Source organism: Penicillium subrubescens (genome assembly GCF_028828155.1).
Source record: "Penicillium subrubescens strain IBT 31985 chromosome Unknown utg000003l_segment0_segment0, whole genome shotgun sequence".
Classification (NCBI taxonomy): domain Eukaryota; kingdom Fungi; phylum Ascomycota; class Eurotiomycetes; order Eurotiales; family Aspergillaceae; genus Penicillium; species Penicillium subrubescens.
Genome location: NW_026643153.1, coordinates 2,329,914 through 2,345,330, shown reverse-complemented (window position 1 = coordinate 2,345,330; position 15,417 = coordinate 2,329,914). Strand labels below are relative to the sequence as shown.

Sequence of the window (15,417 nt, the reverse complement as noted above, 5' to 3'; positions counted from 1 at the left end):
CAATCATGCGGCGAATATTCAAGAGGTCCAGAGAGCGAAATACAGGATGCTGGGAGGTGTGTGCCGCGGCAAATGAGCGATCCACGGTAGGCGTTACACTAGTATTGGACTGAGTAAACATCAGATCTATACAGTAGTAATTGCCCGAGGCAGATATTATTGGCCTTGGAGGTTGTGAGCAATTGGCGTCAATCGTCCGCAGTACACAGCCTATGATTTTTGTTTCTATGTATCTAATACCTAAACTTGAAAGACTTTCATAGGTACTTGACCTCGCGGTACATAATTCTAGGAGGGGTTGACTGAAGCCGTTGCTTTATTCAATGTAATATACTACTATGTTGAAAGATCTCTGGCATCAAGAATGTCGTACATCTCCTGGACTTCAACATGGCTTCTCTGATCCCATATCTTATCATCCAGCCCAATTGCATCCATGCCGAAAATTGTGAATCCCAAATTACTAGGCTCTCTCCGAAGCCCATCTGTGGCGCTCTGCCCCGATGTCAACGCGAAGGGCTTATCTTTGATCACAACTCTCCCGGCACTGGAGCGCGGCGAATAAGTCCATCTCGCAGTGCGCATATCATCCAGGTAGTACACACCGGATTCAAGCTTCTCCACGCTGGTTGTTCCAAGCAACATTATATCGTCCAACTAGTGCGGATTTGACGAATCCTTAGCCTCGGCATAGATATGCGACCCGATGACTTTAGAAAGTCGAGTGATTTTGGGATCGTTCGGGGTATCGGATGACCCGAGCAAAACCATCCCACGCCTCTTCGTAATTTGCGACAATACATGCTCGTAGACAAGAATCTATCATATCAGGCCTTTTCTGTGCGAGACGCACATAGGTCACCGGAGAAGCAACACTAGGCCACCAGATTCTGCAAGGAACCAGCGATTCTGGGGTATCAGGTGTAATACAAGTGATATCGTCACTGATAATGCGTCGAACATTAACTGCGCACCGTATTGATACCTCCTCTCTGCTTTCGGGAACCTCCGGCACCTGTGTGCTCCACCATCGCGCCCAAAGGGGGTAATGGTATATCCCCAGAATGATTGCGTGGAATTCTTGTTCGATCATCTGTGGGCGTCGAAGGCGTACATATCGATCCACGTTACCTGTATATGCAGCCGGTAGGATCAGGTTGTCTTTATTCACTGGTGGAAGGTCTGTCGGAAGAGGCGAACACAGAAGTGGCCAAAAGCTAGCCAAAGGCTCAGGCGCACCGCAACTATAATCGTCGACTCCCAAGTCCTCAGTGATATTGAAGTGGCTATACGTATTGTACTCTTCCAGATCCCACTCGATGTAGTCAACAAGATTGACGCCAAACTTACTGCTGTTGTCCACTCCTGCATGACACATATGGGCAGTAAGATCGGAATAAACCGCCGTATCTCCATTTAGATGTGCCGGACGCGGGTTTTCAAGATTGACGGATCGATCATAATCATTCATTATCTCGAACTTCAAATGCTTCGACATTATTTGCTCGTATATTGCTTCGCTGCCTTTGTTCCTCCTTGCTAGGCTAGCGTCGCGAGCTTCGGCGGCAATATAAACCTCGGGAAGAACCTGAAGCTCCGAGTAAAGATTAAAATATCCCGCCACGGCACAGGCGCGAGCAGCGTGATATATCATGTTGGGATAACGCTTCACTAGATTGCGCAGGGTCTCCTGGGGCGGAGGCTCCGGGTACCAGATGCAATAGGGTATCTCGGAGGAGTCATTGATCTCCGGGATGACTCCGCTCATGATTGCACGCGCGTTAAGTGCACGAGTGAATTCCGGTGCGACACCGCGTAACTCGTGGGCGAAACCATCGTGGTGTCGAATGCCACGGATCACGGCGAGCGTTGGACTTTCAGTCCGAGGCCACCGGGAATCTTTTGTCCGCGAATCGCGCCACTGCAGTCGTCTTTATTGTACAGGGTGACTTTGAGTCTTTTCTCCCATGAAAGATCCTCCAGGTGGAAGTTTTGCTGGCGGGGTTTTGATCTGCCCATTATGGGAGATCTGTGGGTGGGAATGGAGAGGTCGAGGAGGATGGAGAATCACTAGTACTTAAACTGGATGCAACGTTGACGGAAACCACCACAATCTGGGTTATTCGTCACAGTGCTGTATTGCGTGACAATACACGACCATAAATGAGGCATTCCATCTCATCTCGAAACAATACTGAAAGATAAATAAATAACAACCTCAGGCAACTATCACGCCGAAATATCAACCAGTATTTTGATATGATTATCCTTTTCATGAATAAGCGCCTTGAATCCTTTCTCAACAATCTCCTCCATAAGAATCGTACTCGTGATCATAGATCGCGGCTGAAGCTTGCCTAAATTCGCTCATATTAGCACGTAATGAACACAGTACATATCAAGAATCTGTAAACAATACTCACCAGACTCAATAGCCCAAATCACACCCTCAAAATCCCCTTCCTCATACACCACCGCCCCAGCAATATGCTTCTCCCCCAAAACAACAGCAAAAGCATCCAGCACTGGCTTCTTCTCCCAAAGCGACAATATAACCGTGGTTCCACGCACCCTTGTACCTGCCATGGCGGTATCAAGCCCCGCCTGAACACCAGAGCATTCAAAAGCAATGGCGACGCCTTTGACATCGCCCGTGATAGAACGGATCTCTGATACGGCGTCTACATCTATTGGGTTCAGAACATGGGATGCACCGAAAGTAGCGGCAAACTCGCGTCGTCGTTTGGATACTTCCACCACGATGATGGTTTCGATGTCTCGCGCTCGTAGGACTTGGACGATTGCTAGGCCGATGGGGCCGGCTCCGACGACGAGTGCTGTGTCGCCTTTTTGGAGGGGGCTGCGGTTGACGGCGTGCCAGGCGACGGATAGTGGTTCTATCAGTGCTGTGGAATGAGAGATGTGAGTATATCATCAGGGACTATTGATGGTCCCAGGTGTGTTTTCGGTTTTGTTTACCTCCGATATCTAATGGCATTGATTCGGGTAGCAGGATCGCATGTTTCCGGTCCACGACGATATGATCGGACAGACCACCGGCACTCCCTTCAAGATATCAGTCAGTGCAGTTGGAGGGATGGTATTAATGTTTTCGGACAATCGGGTAACAATCACGGAGGGATATAATGCTTTATCTTGGGATACTCACCACTATATCCAATAAACCCAAGGTTATTACAGCAGTTAATTCTCCCCATCGAGCACGGCCAACAAGTACCATCCGACAAGTTAGGCTTAACAGCAACCTTATCTCCAACTTTGAGGTCAGTCACATCTACTCCGACCTCTTCGATTACCCCACTGAACTCGTGGCCAAGCGTTGTAGGGAGCTTCTCGCCGGTGATAGGGTGCGGGCTTTGAGGCACTGCATGTGGACCACCCATATACTCATGGAGATCTAAAAAGAAGAGTTTCCGGTCAGATAAAAATCTGGAGGATCAGTATATAGATACTGACTTACCACTGCCACAGATTCCGACAAATGCTGGTTTGATCTTTGGATGGTGAGAAGCCGAAACTTTCGACAGCAGCTAAAGCATTGATGATCTAACATACCTTGACCTGACCACTTCCACATACTGGCTCTGGTATGTCATCCACTCGGATATCCTCTCTTCCGTGGTAGCGAACGGCTCGCATAGTGATTAGTGGATGTCAGTTTAGCTGGGCGTGTGCCGAGAGAGATTGGGGATAGGATGGATGTAAGAAAGCTGCGGAAATATGCAGGTTGCTATATAGCCAGCAGAGCAGGGTATTCTAAAATGGAATGATCCCAGGGCAATTATAATTGCCATTATATAGACTCTCTATCCGAGGTACAGCTCCTCACCCCGCATATCCCCGTGGGGTAAGACGAGTGCAACAATGACTGTCCCACATTTCCTGGGCACGACCACTGCGGAATAAGGCCGTCCTTTCTCGAGGAAATCACAAAAGACCTAGACTTTTATAGTGAATCTAAAAATTTGAAAGAACAGCGCTACGATAAGGTGGATAAAATGGCCGTCAAAACAGATATTCATTCATTAAAAGAACAGCTAGAAAAAAAAAAGAAGGATATCGCTGGAGCTTCATTTGCTCTTTCGAGTCAGAAGCCCCTTAAGAGCCTCCGTTTCGCCTTCCAATTTCGAGACCTTGAGTCTCAGCTCATCCCTCTCCCTCCGCATACTCTCCAATTCGTCTTCAAGAGTCTTCATCCGGTCAACCCGTCTCTGGCGACATCTCCGCGCCGCGAGTGTGTTTAGTCTACGTTTTTCAACGCGAGACGAGTCCACACGGGTCAGGACATCTTCACCCTGTGAGGTGGCAGGGCTAGGTAGAGATGTTGAGACGGAACCGGGAATCTGGGAGACAGGGGAAGCATGCGAGTGCCCGTCTAATGGGAGGGTTAGAACGTTGCTTTGCGGGTAGAGATAGTGTTCGTTTAGAGCAACTCTTACCTTGGGAGTTAGACGGGCTAGGAACGAGGGAGGAAGGAATAGGCCGAGGCTCGATGGATCCCGAATCCGAAAGCGAACCGAAAGTAGAAGGAACGCCATAGTCCATATCATTGACGGTTACGTGAACCCCGTCAAAGCCAGAGGAATAAAGCGGGGGAGGGTCGATAGGTAAAACGTTCCAGTCAGAATTGGCAATGGACAGAGGCGCCTCTGCCCAAAGATCCGACTCTGGCGTCGTAAAGGTGTTTAAGGATTGGGTGTAAGGCGAAACCGAAGGAATACATTCCAACGGAGGCGCCAAAGAAGAGAAGGAGTGATCGTGAAGTTCATGTTGTACAAAGGAGTGACTAGGCCATGGAGAAGATCCCCCGAGGCCGTTTGAATGAGGGATCGCATTGCTGGGGCTGCCAGAAGAGTACGAAGGTCTGGAAAATGGCCGCGACGCTGGTGCACGTGGTGGCCGACATGGTTGGATACTTTAGTCGGGCCTAAGCGGGCCCGGAGCGCGTTAACTGGATTATTTGAAGGTGTAGCCGGAAGTCCAGGGGGGACTTGGAGGAAATTGTTGAACTCGGTCGCAAAGGCCCGAGAAGTGGTGTCCTGAGGAAGAAACGATGAAGAGGGAGGGAGTCGTGTTATATCCGGCGTGCGGCAAGCGGACTTGGCTGCTTGGGGGCTGAGAGGGGGGCTTAGGGGACCATGTAACGCTTGGATGCATCGAACCCCACTTTGACTTTGTATTTGATTGGCTGCTCATCCAAGACTCATCGTGACTCATTTTAGTGCATCCCTAATTGGCCTATCACAGCGGAGCTTGTTCGAGGTGGGGCCAGTTTTCTACCATTGAGCGGTACAAGTATGTCAATCCGGAGATCTCCTGAAGAAGAATGATAGTGTGGCGGATCGGTTGATGAATTTTTGCTGGAGAATCTAGGTCTATCCCGATATGGTGCGTTTTATCGGTGTAGTGTCAGGGGCTTGTTGCCTTGTTATGTGATTAGGACTGTATTATTTCGCAGCTGCGGCCTATGGACCTTGCAGCCACAGCCACAGCCTCGTCCTTAATGCTTCGATCCGACACTAATTGGAGGTAACAGAGGTAAAAATAATTGACGTATTGTTGCTCAAGCATTCAAGGAAAATACCACTCGTCTGAGCTTTAAATTGGGTTGTTTATTTTTGCGTAAAGTCTAACTGGTTGAAGTATTGACTGCCATTCTGAGTCCCGCACGTCTGCGGAAAAGGGCGTAGAACGGTTACATCTGAGCTCATTTGTTTACTACGAGGCACCCGAATTTTCAAACATAGCAATGCATAAACGTCGATTTGTTGCTTGTTGCTACCTTTCAGTCGAATGTAGACGCTTGTATGAAAGGACTGCGCTGTCGAATTTCAGGTTCCTTGAGCACAAGTACCACCGGTACGGTAGAGAGAGCAACACCTATAAATCCCAACAAGGTTCCAGCCCAACCGAACCCCAAATGGTGAAATAGGGCCGGGGACGAAAGTGGAAGAAGCACACTCATGACGTTGCGCCCTAACGAGGTAGCCGACAGCGCCGACGCAGCATATCTCTCGTAGGCGTCGGTCATGTAATTAATCACAGTCATCAGGATAGAATAAATCCCAATCCCAGTGTACTCGATGCCCAGTGTTGGCACAATCCAATGAACTGAGCCATGGCCAACTCTCCCCCAGCCGTACGAAAACAACCCGCCAGCGAAGAGAAGGCTGCCTGGAATGGAAGTATAGAGTCGGGCCTCTGGTATGGGCTTACCAGGAGTATGCGTTTCTTTGTTCCGCCTAGCAAATTGCTTGTACATGGCGTTCTGTATAGGATTGAATGTGAGGCCAATGATGGCACCGACAAGGATAGGGAGCTCGGCTGGTCGACGGTAAAAATATCCCACTTATAGTTCTCATGGAACGTGTTGTACACGCTGTCGAAAAAAGAGAAACAGAATTCCCCAAGCGAAACTGACCCAAAGGGTAAAGAAAGTGACCACGGGCTCAGTGATAAGCATGCGGGTCGGGCGAGTCGTGGAAAATTTGAGCCGCTCCCACGCACCAGGCATTTCAAGCTCAGTTTTGGTATAGATTGGTCGACCTGTTTGCTGGCGGAGTCTTTTAGCGCGTTTCGCTAGAATAACGTCTCCGCGGGTCTCGTAGAGAATAAAGTAAATAGAAGAATCAAAGCCACTCCCCAGATAATCTGGCAATAGAAGATCCTATAAGAACATAAGAAGTCAGTGACTAGCTGTCGATAGGACACCATTCTTCAGCAGGAATTTGTATAGTAATGTATTTCATACTATTTCCATGAAGTGCCGATACTGATTCTTTGCAGACCCCCACCGATACAAGGCCCAATGGCAATTCCCGCAACACCAGAAAACGCACAAAGTGACATTGGTCGACTCCGGGCAACGCTGCCACGCCAAATATCACTAATAGTGCCTCCGATGATGTTAATAGTAGCTGCAGCTGCACCTCCGCCAAGGAACCGGGTTACTATTAAAGTGGCAAATTTCTGTGCAAAGGCTGATGGAAAGAGACAAATTATGTAGAGGGCATATCCGAGGCCATATCCAGGCATCCGACCCCATGATTCTGATAGCGGCACCAAAATAGGTGGTAGAAATGCGGCTCCCATCTGAAAGGACATTGTCGCCCATTGCATGAGGGGGAATGGCCTGTTCTTAACGTGGAACTGCTTAGCCATTTGGAGTTGTCCTCCACTGTAAGAGCTAGCTGGTATCGCGACAAGGACACTTCTATTAATTCAATGAGCATTCGCCAACGGGATGAAGGAGAGGAGTTGAACTCACATAAAACACGTCGTTACCGTGAGTGCCCATTTATATCGCTTGCTCCAATTGAATCTGCCGTACTAAGCTCCTGCTCCGTATAGATTTCCCCCTCTAGACACTCCTTACGGAACGTACGGATTTTTTTGGATCATCTGGCCCATCCCAGTAGTGTATTTCGGCTTTTCGAAACTCTGGCGGCAAGGAACGGCGACTATGAAACAATCGATGGAAAAAAGACCGATTTCTAGGGCGGAGTGAGATCAATTGTCTTCACAGGACGATGAAAGGCTCTTAAGAAATTCTTTCCCTACCGCAATGAATCATCTTAACCTACGTTTACGTATCCAATGCCTTCTGGCGATATGAATCCGCCAGGGTCGTTCATTGGAAGCTCTTGAGATGTGTATAATCTCTCCGAAAGAGAAGAATTGGTTCTCAACGAGACCAATATGACAACGAAGGGAAAGTAATAGGCTTAGTTAAGCGATGAGCCAGTGCCGTGGTAGCTTGGCTTCATTGTACATCTCGGACGCGGCTCCGAACCATCGGTTTTCATCCATTACGGTTGAAATGATGAGATCAAAAAAACCGGCCTCTATATCCACGGCATCTGCAGCCGGGAATAGGGAATAGTTCCACGAAGAGTAGACAAAACGAACCTTCCTCGTATCCCCCAATATGTCAGAGATAGCTAAAATTTGAAGATTTGAAAGATACCAGATTATTGCGGTCTATTGAGCTCTTGGTGTGCCGATATGCCCCGTGTGAGTTGATGATATATGCATGAAGTCATTTTCATGATGGATCAGATAAAATTCTGCCCTGGAGCCATGAAAAATAGCTTCGTCTTCTTCACACAAAGAATAAAATCGTCTGCCAGGCCTTGAGTCTCCCTGCCCCAAGGCTAGGTACAGGGAATCCAGATTGACCAACCCTCTCGGTCCATTGACGCCATGCCAGAAGTTCTTTGCGCCTTATCGCTGATCAGAGAGAGAAATTCCAGATCCGAGGTTTAAGTTGGAAAACATCATTCAAGCCTCTCAGGACGGCTATGCAGCCTCAAGAAAGGCATCGGGTTCCAGAGGGCTTGATCTGAAACAAAGAAGACCATGGATCGAGGCACCGTTGTCCCTCCTGCCTGACATGCTGGGGAAGGGCGTGGTAAGAAACGGAATTCTGGTGGTGAAATATTGAGATCTCGCAATTGAAGTGAATTCGTAGAGAAATCTCAACAGATGTTTCACATGGCAAGAGATGGCTTTTCAGATACATTGATATGCCAGAAAAAGATGGTAAATGCTGGAAGCTGCATGGGGGATGCTCGTATCATTCTAGATTGTGGACGAGACAACTTCTATTGTGACCTGGTTCGAGGAGAGGAGTCTTACCAATACTTCCAAAACCGTTACACCTCACAGACATATAGAACGTTTGACCATCCTGAGCATATACCCTTCTTGTATGTCTACTTCCCACCAAGTATAGTACCCGAAGTAGCCCTATGGCCGGGGACCTGAGCCTATCAGCTGAGTCATCAAAATTGGCCCCGGCGCCGGCAAGAAATGAAAAAAAAGGGAGAAGCTTCAAGTAGATCGCGTGAGCAAGCTTGATCAAATAATTCAATTGCTCAAACTGATCCCATTCTCCTTGGGATCCTCGTCAAATTGCATTTCTTCAGGTGTGTGAGCCTATTGCGGGCCCGAAGGACGACCCCGCGGGTCCCATCGTTGACTCCAATCCGTGCCCCTCCTCGAATTTCTCTTCTTCCATCTCCTCCACGCGCATTCACCATGGCGACCGCAGCTACCCCCGAGTCCTCGCTCCTCTCCCTCCTCTACCGCTCGTACCCGGCCGCCATCTCTCCCGATGCCACCGAGCCCGATTACCTCCACGCCTCCTCCAAGATCTTCACCACCGTGAACTTTGGTGAGGCAGATGACGCAGAGATCAAGACGTGGCTGAACACCGTCTCGGGCCTCAAGAATGCCCAGGCCAAGGATGACAAGGCTGTTATTGGCAGCATCCTGGCCCAGGTGAACACTCACCTGGCCTCGCGCACCACCCTGCTTGGTGCGAAGCCCTCGGTCGCTGATATTGCGGTCTACGCCCTTCTGGCTCCCATGGTTGAGAGGTGGTCGCCCGAGGAGCGGACGGGAGAGAAGGGTTATCACCATATTGTGCGCCATGTCGACTTTGTGCAAAACTCCAAGCTCTTCGCCCTGCAGATCCCCGAGGAGGAGAAGGTCGTCATCGACGTGAACGACGTCAAGTTTGTGCCCAAGCCCGTCGACCCTAAGGAGGAGAAGGAGCGCAAGAAGCGCGAGAAGGCCAATGCCCAGAACCCCGATGCTGCCGTCGAGAAGCCCCTCGTCGTCGGCAAGGGTAAGCCCGAGCAGCCTGCTGAAGCTGCCGCTGAGGCCGCCGCCGGTGCCCCCAAGACCAACAAGAAGGAAAAGAAGGAGAAGAAGGAGAAGCAGCCCAAGGCGCCCAAGGCCCCTGCTGCCCCCGCCCTCCCTCCTACGCCTTCTATCATCGACCTGCGCGTTGGCCACATCCTGCGTGCCGTCAACCACCCCAATGCCGACTCCCTGTACGTTTCCACTATTGACTGTGGTGATGCCCCCGGCACCGACAACACCTCTTTGGACGAGGAGACCGGCAAGACTGTGCGCACCGTGTGCTCCGGTCTGAACGGCCTGATTCCCCTGGCCGAGATGCAGAACCGCAAGATTGTGGCCGTCTGCAACTTGAAGCCCGTGACCATGCGTGGTATCAAGTCCTCCGCTATGGTTCTGGCTGCCTCTCCCCGCGTTGCCGAGGGTGAGGACTCCCACGCTGGCCCCGTCGAGCTCGTCAACCCCCCTGCCGATGCTCCCGCCGGTGAGCGTATCTTCTTCCAGGGCTGGTCCGAGGGTGAGCCCGAGAAGCAGCTCAACCCCAAGAAGAAGGTCTGGGAGACCTTCCAGCCCGGTTTCACCACCACCGAAGACCTCGAGGTTGCCTTTGACAGCAGCGCAGTCCCTGTTGCCAAGGAGCAGGAGGGCAAGCCTGCCCTCGGCAAGCTGGTTACTGCTTCCGGTATCGTGTGTACCGTCACCAGCCTGAAGAATGCTACTGTGCGGTAAAGGAAGAGTTGCCTGGACACATCAAAATTAAAATCAATGTTACTCGCATACCCACGAGAGATGAAGAACAAATGGCAAAAAAGAACCCCCATAGTACCGGTCCAGTCGTCCATATGTTAAACGAGGAATGAATTGCTTCAAGTATAGCCAGCTATCTCACGTCTTCGCTTCTATGAAAATGTACATCTACAGTATTTGCAAAACCAGTAATCAGCCCTCCTCCACGTATTCAATCACCATTATCATCCCCTAATAGATTTTCACAGTATCATCCACCGCACGCCTATCACGTAGGCGACGCAAAGCCCAAAGACGGACCTCGTTGGTCGAACACAACGAATAAAGCCTTCAGGAACACATCGCCAAAGATCTGCAAGCTCGAACCCTGGTTCGACTGGATGCCACCGTAGCACACTAGCAGACAATTGTTAGCTCAAACTGCGCATCTAAAATGGTTATATCAGAGAAACTCACCAGTTTCACCAGTAGTCGTATTCTTCCCAACCTCCGCAAAGCTCACCAACGACCCCGGAATAGTAGCCTGATACTTATCACCCAGCGCAACAGTCAAACTGGGCAACTCGGCCGAGCAAGGATAAATCCAACCGCTCACACCACTCGAATATGCCGCATTCTTAACCTCCTTGTAATAAGCCGTCACCACCTCAGGGCTGACCAGCATAAGCGAGGTGCCCGTATCCGCGATAGCCTTGGGCACCTGGGTAACCTTCTGCAAAGAACCACTTCCAACAGCGAAATACCCAGCCTCGAACTGCCAGAAGCCCGCAGACGAGTCCACGCTGACGTTCACCAGGGAACCGGTGTACTTGGTAGAATCGATTTTGCCAAACTCGTACTCGCCAACGCCGTCGCTGCGCAGGCGCGCTGTCAGCACGGGCTCCTCGAGATCCTGGGCGATGTTGTCGAAGAAGGTTTTTTGCGGGCCTGGGCTGAAGGTGTTGATTGAGGAGAAGCCGAGACCGACTAGGCCGTTGGAATTGGTGTCTTCGACGAAAGAGGAGGAGACTGTGGTGGGGAGACCGAAGGTTTGGCTGGTGACGGTTGCGCCGCCGATGTCGACGGTGTCTTGGGCCAGGCCGCCTGAGGCAGAAGAGGAGTCGCCGTAGCTGATATTGAAGGTGCCGCCGTCGACTTTCTTGTAGGTGCTTGACTTGGTGGGGTCGTAGACGGTGCGGTTCTGCGTCATGGATGATGGGAGTTCGGAGTTGAAGACCCACCTGTGAGAAGGGAAGATCGAGGGGTATCTTAGTGATAGATTCTTGAATGATGATCAGGTAGATAATAAAGTTTCAACATACATATCAGCCGATCCAGTATCAAAGTCCATGGTGATGGTTTGGCCACCAATTGTAACGGGCGAGACAAATTCAACATCACTCTGCACCGAGGTCGCACTGACAGCGCCCGTTTGGTCAGGCTCATTGATGGTGTTCTGATTGGTCTTGACCACGGAAGTCTTGAGGTCAAAAGGCTCAAAGTCATTCAGAGTAATGTTGGTGAAATCAACGGGCGTGATGCCGAACTTGCGGAACGCCTTGCGCAACGCGGTAGGTCCATGAGGAACATAGTCACTGCGCTTAACACGATCGATCTGGAAAGACCTGCTTTTCCGGACCGGACGAGGAGCTGGTGCAGCCAATACATCGAAGCTCAAGGCGAGAAAAAGGAGAAGAGAAAGAATGAGATGCATCTCGTCTGAACAGCGACTCCGCAAGAGTTAATCAGATCCCGCTGGAAAGTGTCAAAAAGCCGGGAACCCGAAAACGAGGGACAGATTAATAAGAAAGAGAGAATCAAAAAGCCTCCAGGGCTAAAGGAGAGAATATGGTCTACACTGCAGCGATTCAAAATGAATGCGATTGTTTCAAACACGACACAAAAGGATTGTGTGCTCGTGAACAAAGGCTGCAGCCTCGACCGTGCGAAGCCAGCAGGCAGAGAACGAAAGTGGAAGCAAGCAAACAAGAAAGAAAGGGAAGGAAGTGAAGTAACGAGAGAAGAGATTAGATGAAAAAGAGAAACAGCTCCATCTATCAAAATAATGAGAAACACTCCCGACAAGCCCGGGAGGGAAACCGTTGTAGATCTATAAAGGGACCTTTAGCAATTACACAATAACAAGGCCCTTTTCCCACGCCAACACCCCCGTACCCAGGAACTAACCCATCAAAACCATCGAAAAGGCATGGCGTACGTACTGTGGGCTGCGTTAGCCAACATAGTACGTTTCTAATCGCTGGCCACATTCTGTACATCCCACCTATCAGCAACATAGCAGTAGACTCAAGCCCTTGGCTCTTGCTCGGCGCGCTACCAAGCCAGCGCCAGAGAAACACTCCGACAGGCATCGTCACCGCAAACTCCCAGTCAGGGGCAAAGCTCCGGATAGGCTAGAGAGCTCGAAAAGCTCGGCGGCTCATTTGTCTGTGACCGTGCAGCGTCTTGGGGCGTTTGGGATGTCTGGAGTGGGTGGAGTACACCTCCTGGGCGGCGGGTGCCTTGGGCTCTTGACAGGCGAGACCAGTCGAAGTCGGTAGTCAGACTATGCAGAAGCAGAAAGGTACGGAGCATACCTTTGCTAATCAGCTAACGAAGTTAGCCTGTTGATCCTGAAACAGTTCTGTGCGGGTAGACGCCCAATTAGCTTGCTCGGATGCACTTCCCCTTGAAACGGTGGGGAACCACGGAGATGGCTCACTATGACCTATCAGGGATCAAGTTTTTGTTAGTTACTTCTTCCATAGTGTTGCTCCGTAGTTGAGTACCTGCTGTAATTTATGCATGGTGTGTTCCTGGGTTGCAACATGTACAGTTCTCGACCGAACCTCCCTCCTTCGGCGCCTGCCGAGGTAATTCTGCAAGCCAATCACAGACTACTTTAGTATGACCTGTCACTCCACAGTTAATATAGACTATAGAATGCCGCTAAAAAAGATAAAAGAGAGACACCAAAACGATAGATTAAACTCGGATTGATCTCGGGTGATAAACTGATTCCGAGGGTTTGTGATGCCGCTCTGTAGGTTGTTGATCCGCCGCGCCGGTGTTGCCGGATCGGCGTCTATAGATCAGAGATCGTCCAAGATTATCGCAACGCCTTACAGTAGACGTATTTGCCTACCTGTCACAACTCACATCCGTAGTCGTCATCAACTTAATCCTTCAGCAGTGGCTATCTGAAGTCTGGAGAAAAGAGGGGGGTAGGGGGTAGAGTCGTCATACTCGACAGGAATGTTTCAAGTGCTTATTTTTTTTTCAAACTATCGAGTTTACTGGATTTCCATAACTATCTACCAACTGGGCGGCAAGGGCATCGATTATTTCTTCGGAAGTATCATTCTCGGTGTAAATGTCACGAATTCCACTTTCTAGATCTAACTTGGCTCAAATAATTTATAACTCCTCTACACGATTATATCTGTACAGGCGCCGCAGTTGTAATGGGAACAAACACAACACTGAGCTGGGGCCAGATCGGGGTTGTTAAGACTATCGCAACTTTACTAAGCTTCGCTTAGTAAAGCCTATATCATAAGCTAGGATTTGCGAAAAAAAACTTACGCATGCCCACCAAGAAGCTCGTAAATCCCTTACGACCTGTCTCGGCGATGAGTTCGCCGAATTTTCCTCCGCATGTTGGTTCGTGTCGGACGCCATGTTGCTTTCATTCTTCAAGGTACTGGGTGAGCATATATCAAATTTCAGATGTAAGAATCACCTACTTCTTCGGCTTCAGCATGACCCTCATCTAGGGAAGAAGGAGATGATTCCTCCTCCTCATTCTCCAACGCCGGGACACTCCAGTCTTCAAATAAACTTCGTGGCACGGCAAAAAGACACAGACTCTCTAAATGCCTTGCAATATGTCGATCTAAGTCTGAACCTCGGGTGGCCGTCTTCTGACATAAAGGACAAGCGGTATCTCGGCTAGGTCGTTGGTCAAGTGAAGGTCCGGTATGGGATTTCAGATGTTCCACCCATTGATGCCTCCTTTCGTAAACTCGATCCGCAGTCTTACAGTCTGGAAAGATACAGACATAGGGCATCAAGTCGGTGAAAACATGGCGCATCCAGGGTTGCCTGCCACTGACTTTTATAATATGATAGCATAACTCGCATTCAAATGGCTTACCGGTCATGGCATCTTCTGGTGGATTTAGATGAGCAATCTCTTGATCGCCATCCGTTTTCAAGTTCCCATATGATGTCATGGATTGATCTGATTCTGATTGCGTATCCCAAGAGTGCAGAGCTGGATCTACAAACTCAGTTGCCACGGTCTCCGAGGGGGCTGTGGATTTGCCGTCTTCTCCATCAGCCCCATATCCAAGCTTTTGGCGATGCCTTTCGCGGTACTTCAAGAGGGCTCGGCGTTTGGAAATGGCAACTCCAAGTCGATCCAAGATACCAAAGTCTGCATGGGGATATTTGGCATAGACATGCTGTCGATCATAAAATTCAAACTCGGAGTAATCGGACTTTTGAATTTGCCGGAAGCGGTCATGCGCAGATGGTTTTCGAATGATTATAGACATTTCATAAAGTCGGGTAATCGTGTGAAGAAGATCAGAATAGATCAGTTGAACTTCTTCCGCCGGGTCGAATTCGAGCTCATCGTCTGACACTCCCGTATCGGATGTGTCCCCTGTGATATCTTGCAAGTCCATAAGTAAACGATGGAGCCTGCGAAGCTGTCTCGTTACTTGACTTTTAATGTGCGATGCATCTCGTAATCGATAATCCAAGGACGACTGGCAGGATTGATGAGCACCTATGTTTGCTATCCAGACCCGAAACCGTCCGAGTTCATCTTTCCATTGTGAAAATGCGACTGTGGACTCGAATCGAATCAAAGCCCCAGACTGTAACAGTTCTTGAAATTGGCTTCGGCATATCTCGACTTGTGATGATATTGGCTTTCCAGCGTCCATAGTTTATACTTATCAAAGAATTACTAAAGGAGTCGGGTCTCTAGCAGAAACTCCCAGGATAAGCACATAG

The 15,417-nt window shown here is 49.7% G+C and overlaps 8 protein-coding genes across 8 annotated transcripts; 1 reads left to right on the top strand and 7 right to left on the bottom strand.

The window, feature by feature from the left end:
• Window positions 1–712: 712 nt before the first annotated feature.
• N7473_004877 (uncharacterized protein) lies at window positions 713–1,768 on the bottom strand (the record flags this gene model as incomplete). Its single annotated transcript, XM_057150817.1, has 1 exon — window positions 713–1,768. The coding sequence occupies one exon, from the start codon at window positions 1,766–1,768 to the stop codon at window positions 713–715; it is 1,056 nt and encodes a 351-aa protein (XP_057010927.1).
• Window positions 1,769–2,229: 461 nt separating this feature from the next.
• N7473_004876 (2,3-butanediol dehydrogenase) lies at window positions 2,230–3,660 on the bottom strand (the record flags this gene model as incomplete). Its single annotated transcript, XM_057150816.1, has 6 exons — window positions 2,230–2,357; window positions 2,424–2,906; window positions 2,980–3,066; window positions 3,239–3,418; window positions 3,482–3,515; window positions 3,577–3,660. The coding sequence occupies 6 exons, from the start codon at window positions 3,658–3,660 to the stop codon at window positions 2,230–2,232; spliced, it is 996 nt and encodes a 331-aa protein (XP_057010926.1).
• A 360-nt stretch (window positions 3,661–4,020) lies between these two features.
• Window positions 4,021–5,062, bottom strand: N7473_004875 (uncharacterized protein). Its single transcript, XM_057150815.1, has 2 exons — window positions 4,461–5,062; window positions 4,021–4,396 (listed from the first exon to the last, which is right to left on the bottom strand). The coding sequence occupies exons 1-2, from the start codon at window positions 4,564–4,566 to the stop codon at window positions 4,092–4,094; spliced, it is 411 nt and encodes a 136-aa protein (XP_057010925.1). The 5' UTR covers window positions 4,567–5,062; the 3' UTR covers window positions 4,021–4,091.
• A 744-nt stretch (window positions 5,063–5,806) lies between these two features.
• Window positions 5,807–6,735, bottom strand: N7473_004874 (major facilitator superfamily domain-containing protein; the record flags this gene model as incomplete). The annotated part of the gene is made up of 3 exons (XM_057150814.1): window positions 5,807–6,369; window positions 6,400–6,688; window positions 6,715–6,735. 3 exons carry the CDS (start codon window positions 6,733–6,735, stop codon window positions 5,807–5,809), a joined length of 873 nt encoding a protein of 290 aa, XP_057010924.1.
• Window positions 6,736–6,771: 36 nt separating this feature from the next.
• N7473_004873 (uncharacterized protein) lies at window positions 6,772–7,514 on the bottom strand (the record flags this gene model as incomplete). The annotated part of the gene is made up of 2 exons (XM_057150813.1): window positions 7,406–7,514; window positions 6,772–7,234 (listed from the first exon to the last, which is right to left on the bottom strand). Exons 1-2 carry the CDS (start codon window positions 7,429–7,431, stop codon window positions 6,772–6,774), a joined length of 489 nt encoding a protein of 162 aa, XP_057010923.1. The 5' UTR covers window positions 7,432–7,514.
• A 1,546-nt stretch (window positions 7,515–9,060) lies between these two features.
• N7473_004872 (putative cofactor for methionyl- and glutamyl-tRNA synthetases) lies at window positions 9,061–10,395 on the top strand (the record flags this gene model as incomplete). The annotated part of the gene is made up of 1 exon (XM_057150812.1): window positions 9,061–10,395. One exon carries the CDS (start codon window positions 9,061–9,063, stop codon window positions 10,393–10,395), a length of 1,335 nt encoding a protein of 444 aa, XP_057010922.1.
• Window positions 10,396–10,681: 286 nt separating this feature from the next.
• Window positions 10,682–12,106, bottom strand: N7473_004871 (pepsin-like aspartic protease; the record flags this gene model as incomplete). The annotated part of the gene is made up of 3 exons (XM_057150811.1): window positions 10,682–10,809; window positions 10,870–11,633; window positions 11,715–12,106. The coding sequence occupies 3 exons, from the start codon at window positions 12,104–12,106 to the stop codon at window positions 10,682–10,684; spliced, it is 1,284 nt and encodes a 427-aa protein (XP_057010921.1).
• A 2,181-nt stretch (window positions 12,107–14,287) lies between these two features.
• N7473_004870 (uncharacterized protein) lies at window positions 14,288–15,083 on the bottom strand (the record flags this gene model as incomplete). Its single annotated transcript, XM_057150810.1, has 2 exons — window positions 14,288–14,343; window positions 14,549–15,083. The coding sequence occupies 2 exons, from the start codon at window positions 15,081–15,083 to the stop codon at window positions 14,288–14,290; spliced, it is 591 nt and encodes a 196-aa protein (XP_057010920.1).
• Window positions 15,084–15,417: the final 334 nt, after the last annotated feature.

Coding starts and splice junctions, on each gene's coding strand:
- N7473_004875 (XM_057150815.1), bottom strand. CDS start 4,566: ATGGACTATGGCGTTCCTTCTACTTTCGGTTCGCTTTCGGATTCGGGA. Junction 4,397..4,460: donor TAGCCCGTCTAACTCCCAAG/GTAAGAGTTGCT, acceptor CCCTCCCATTAG/ACGGGCACTCGCATGCTTCC.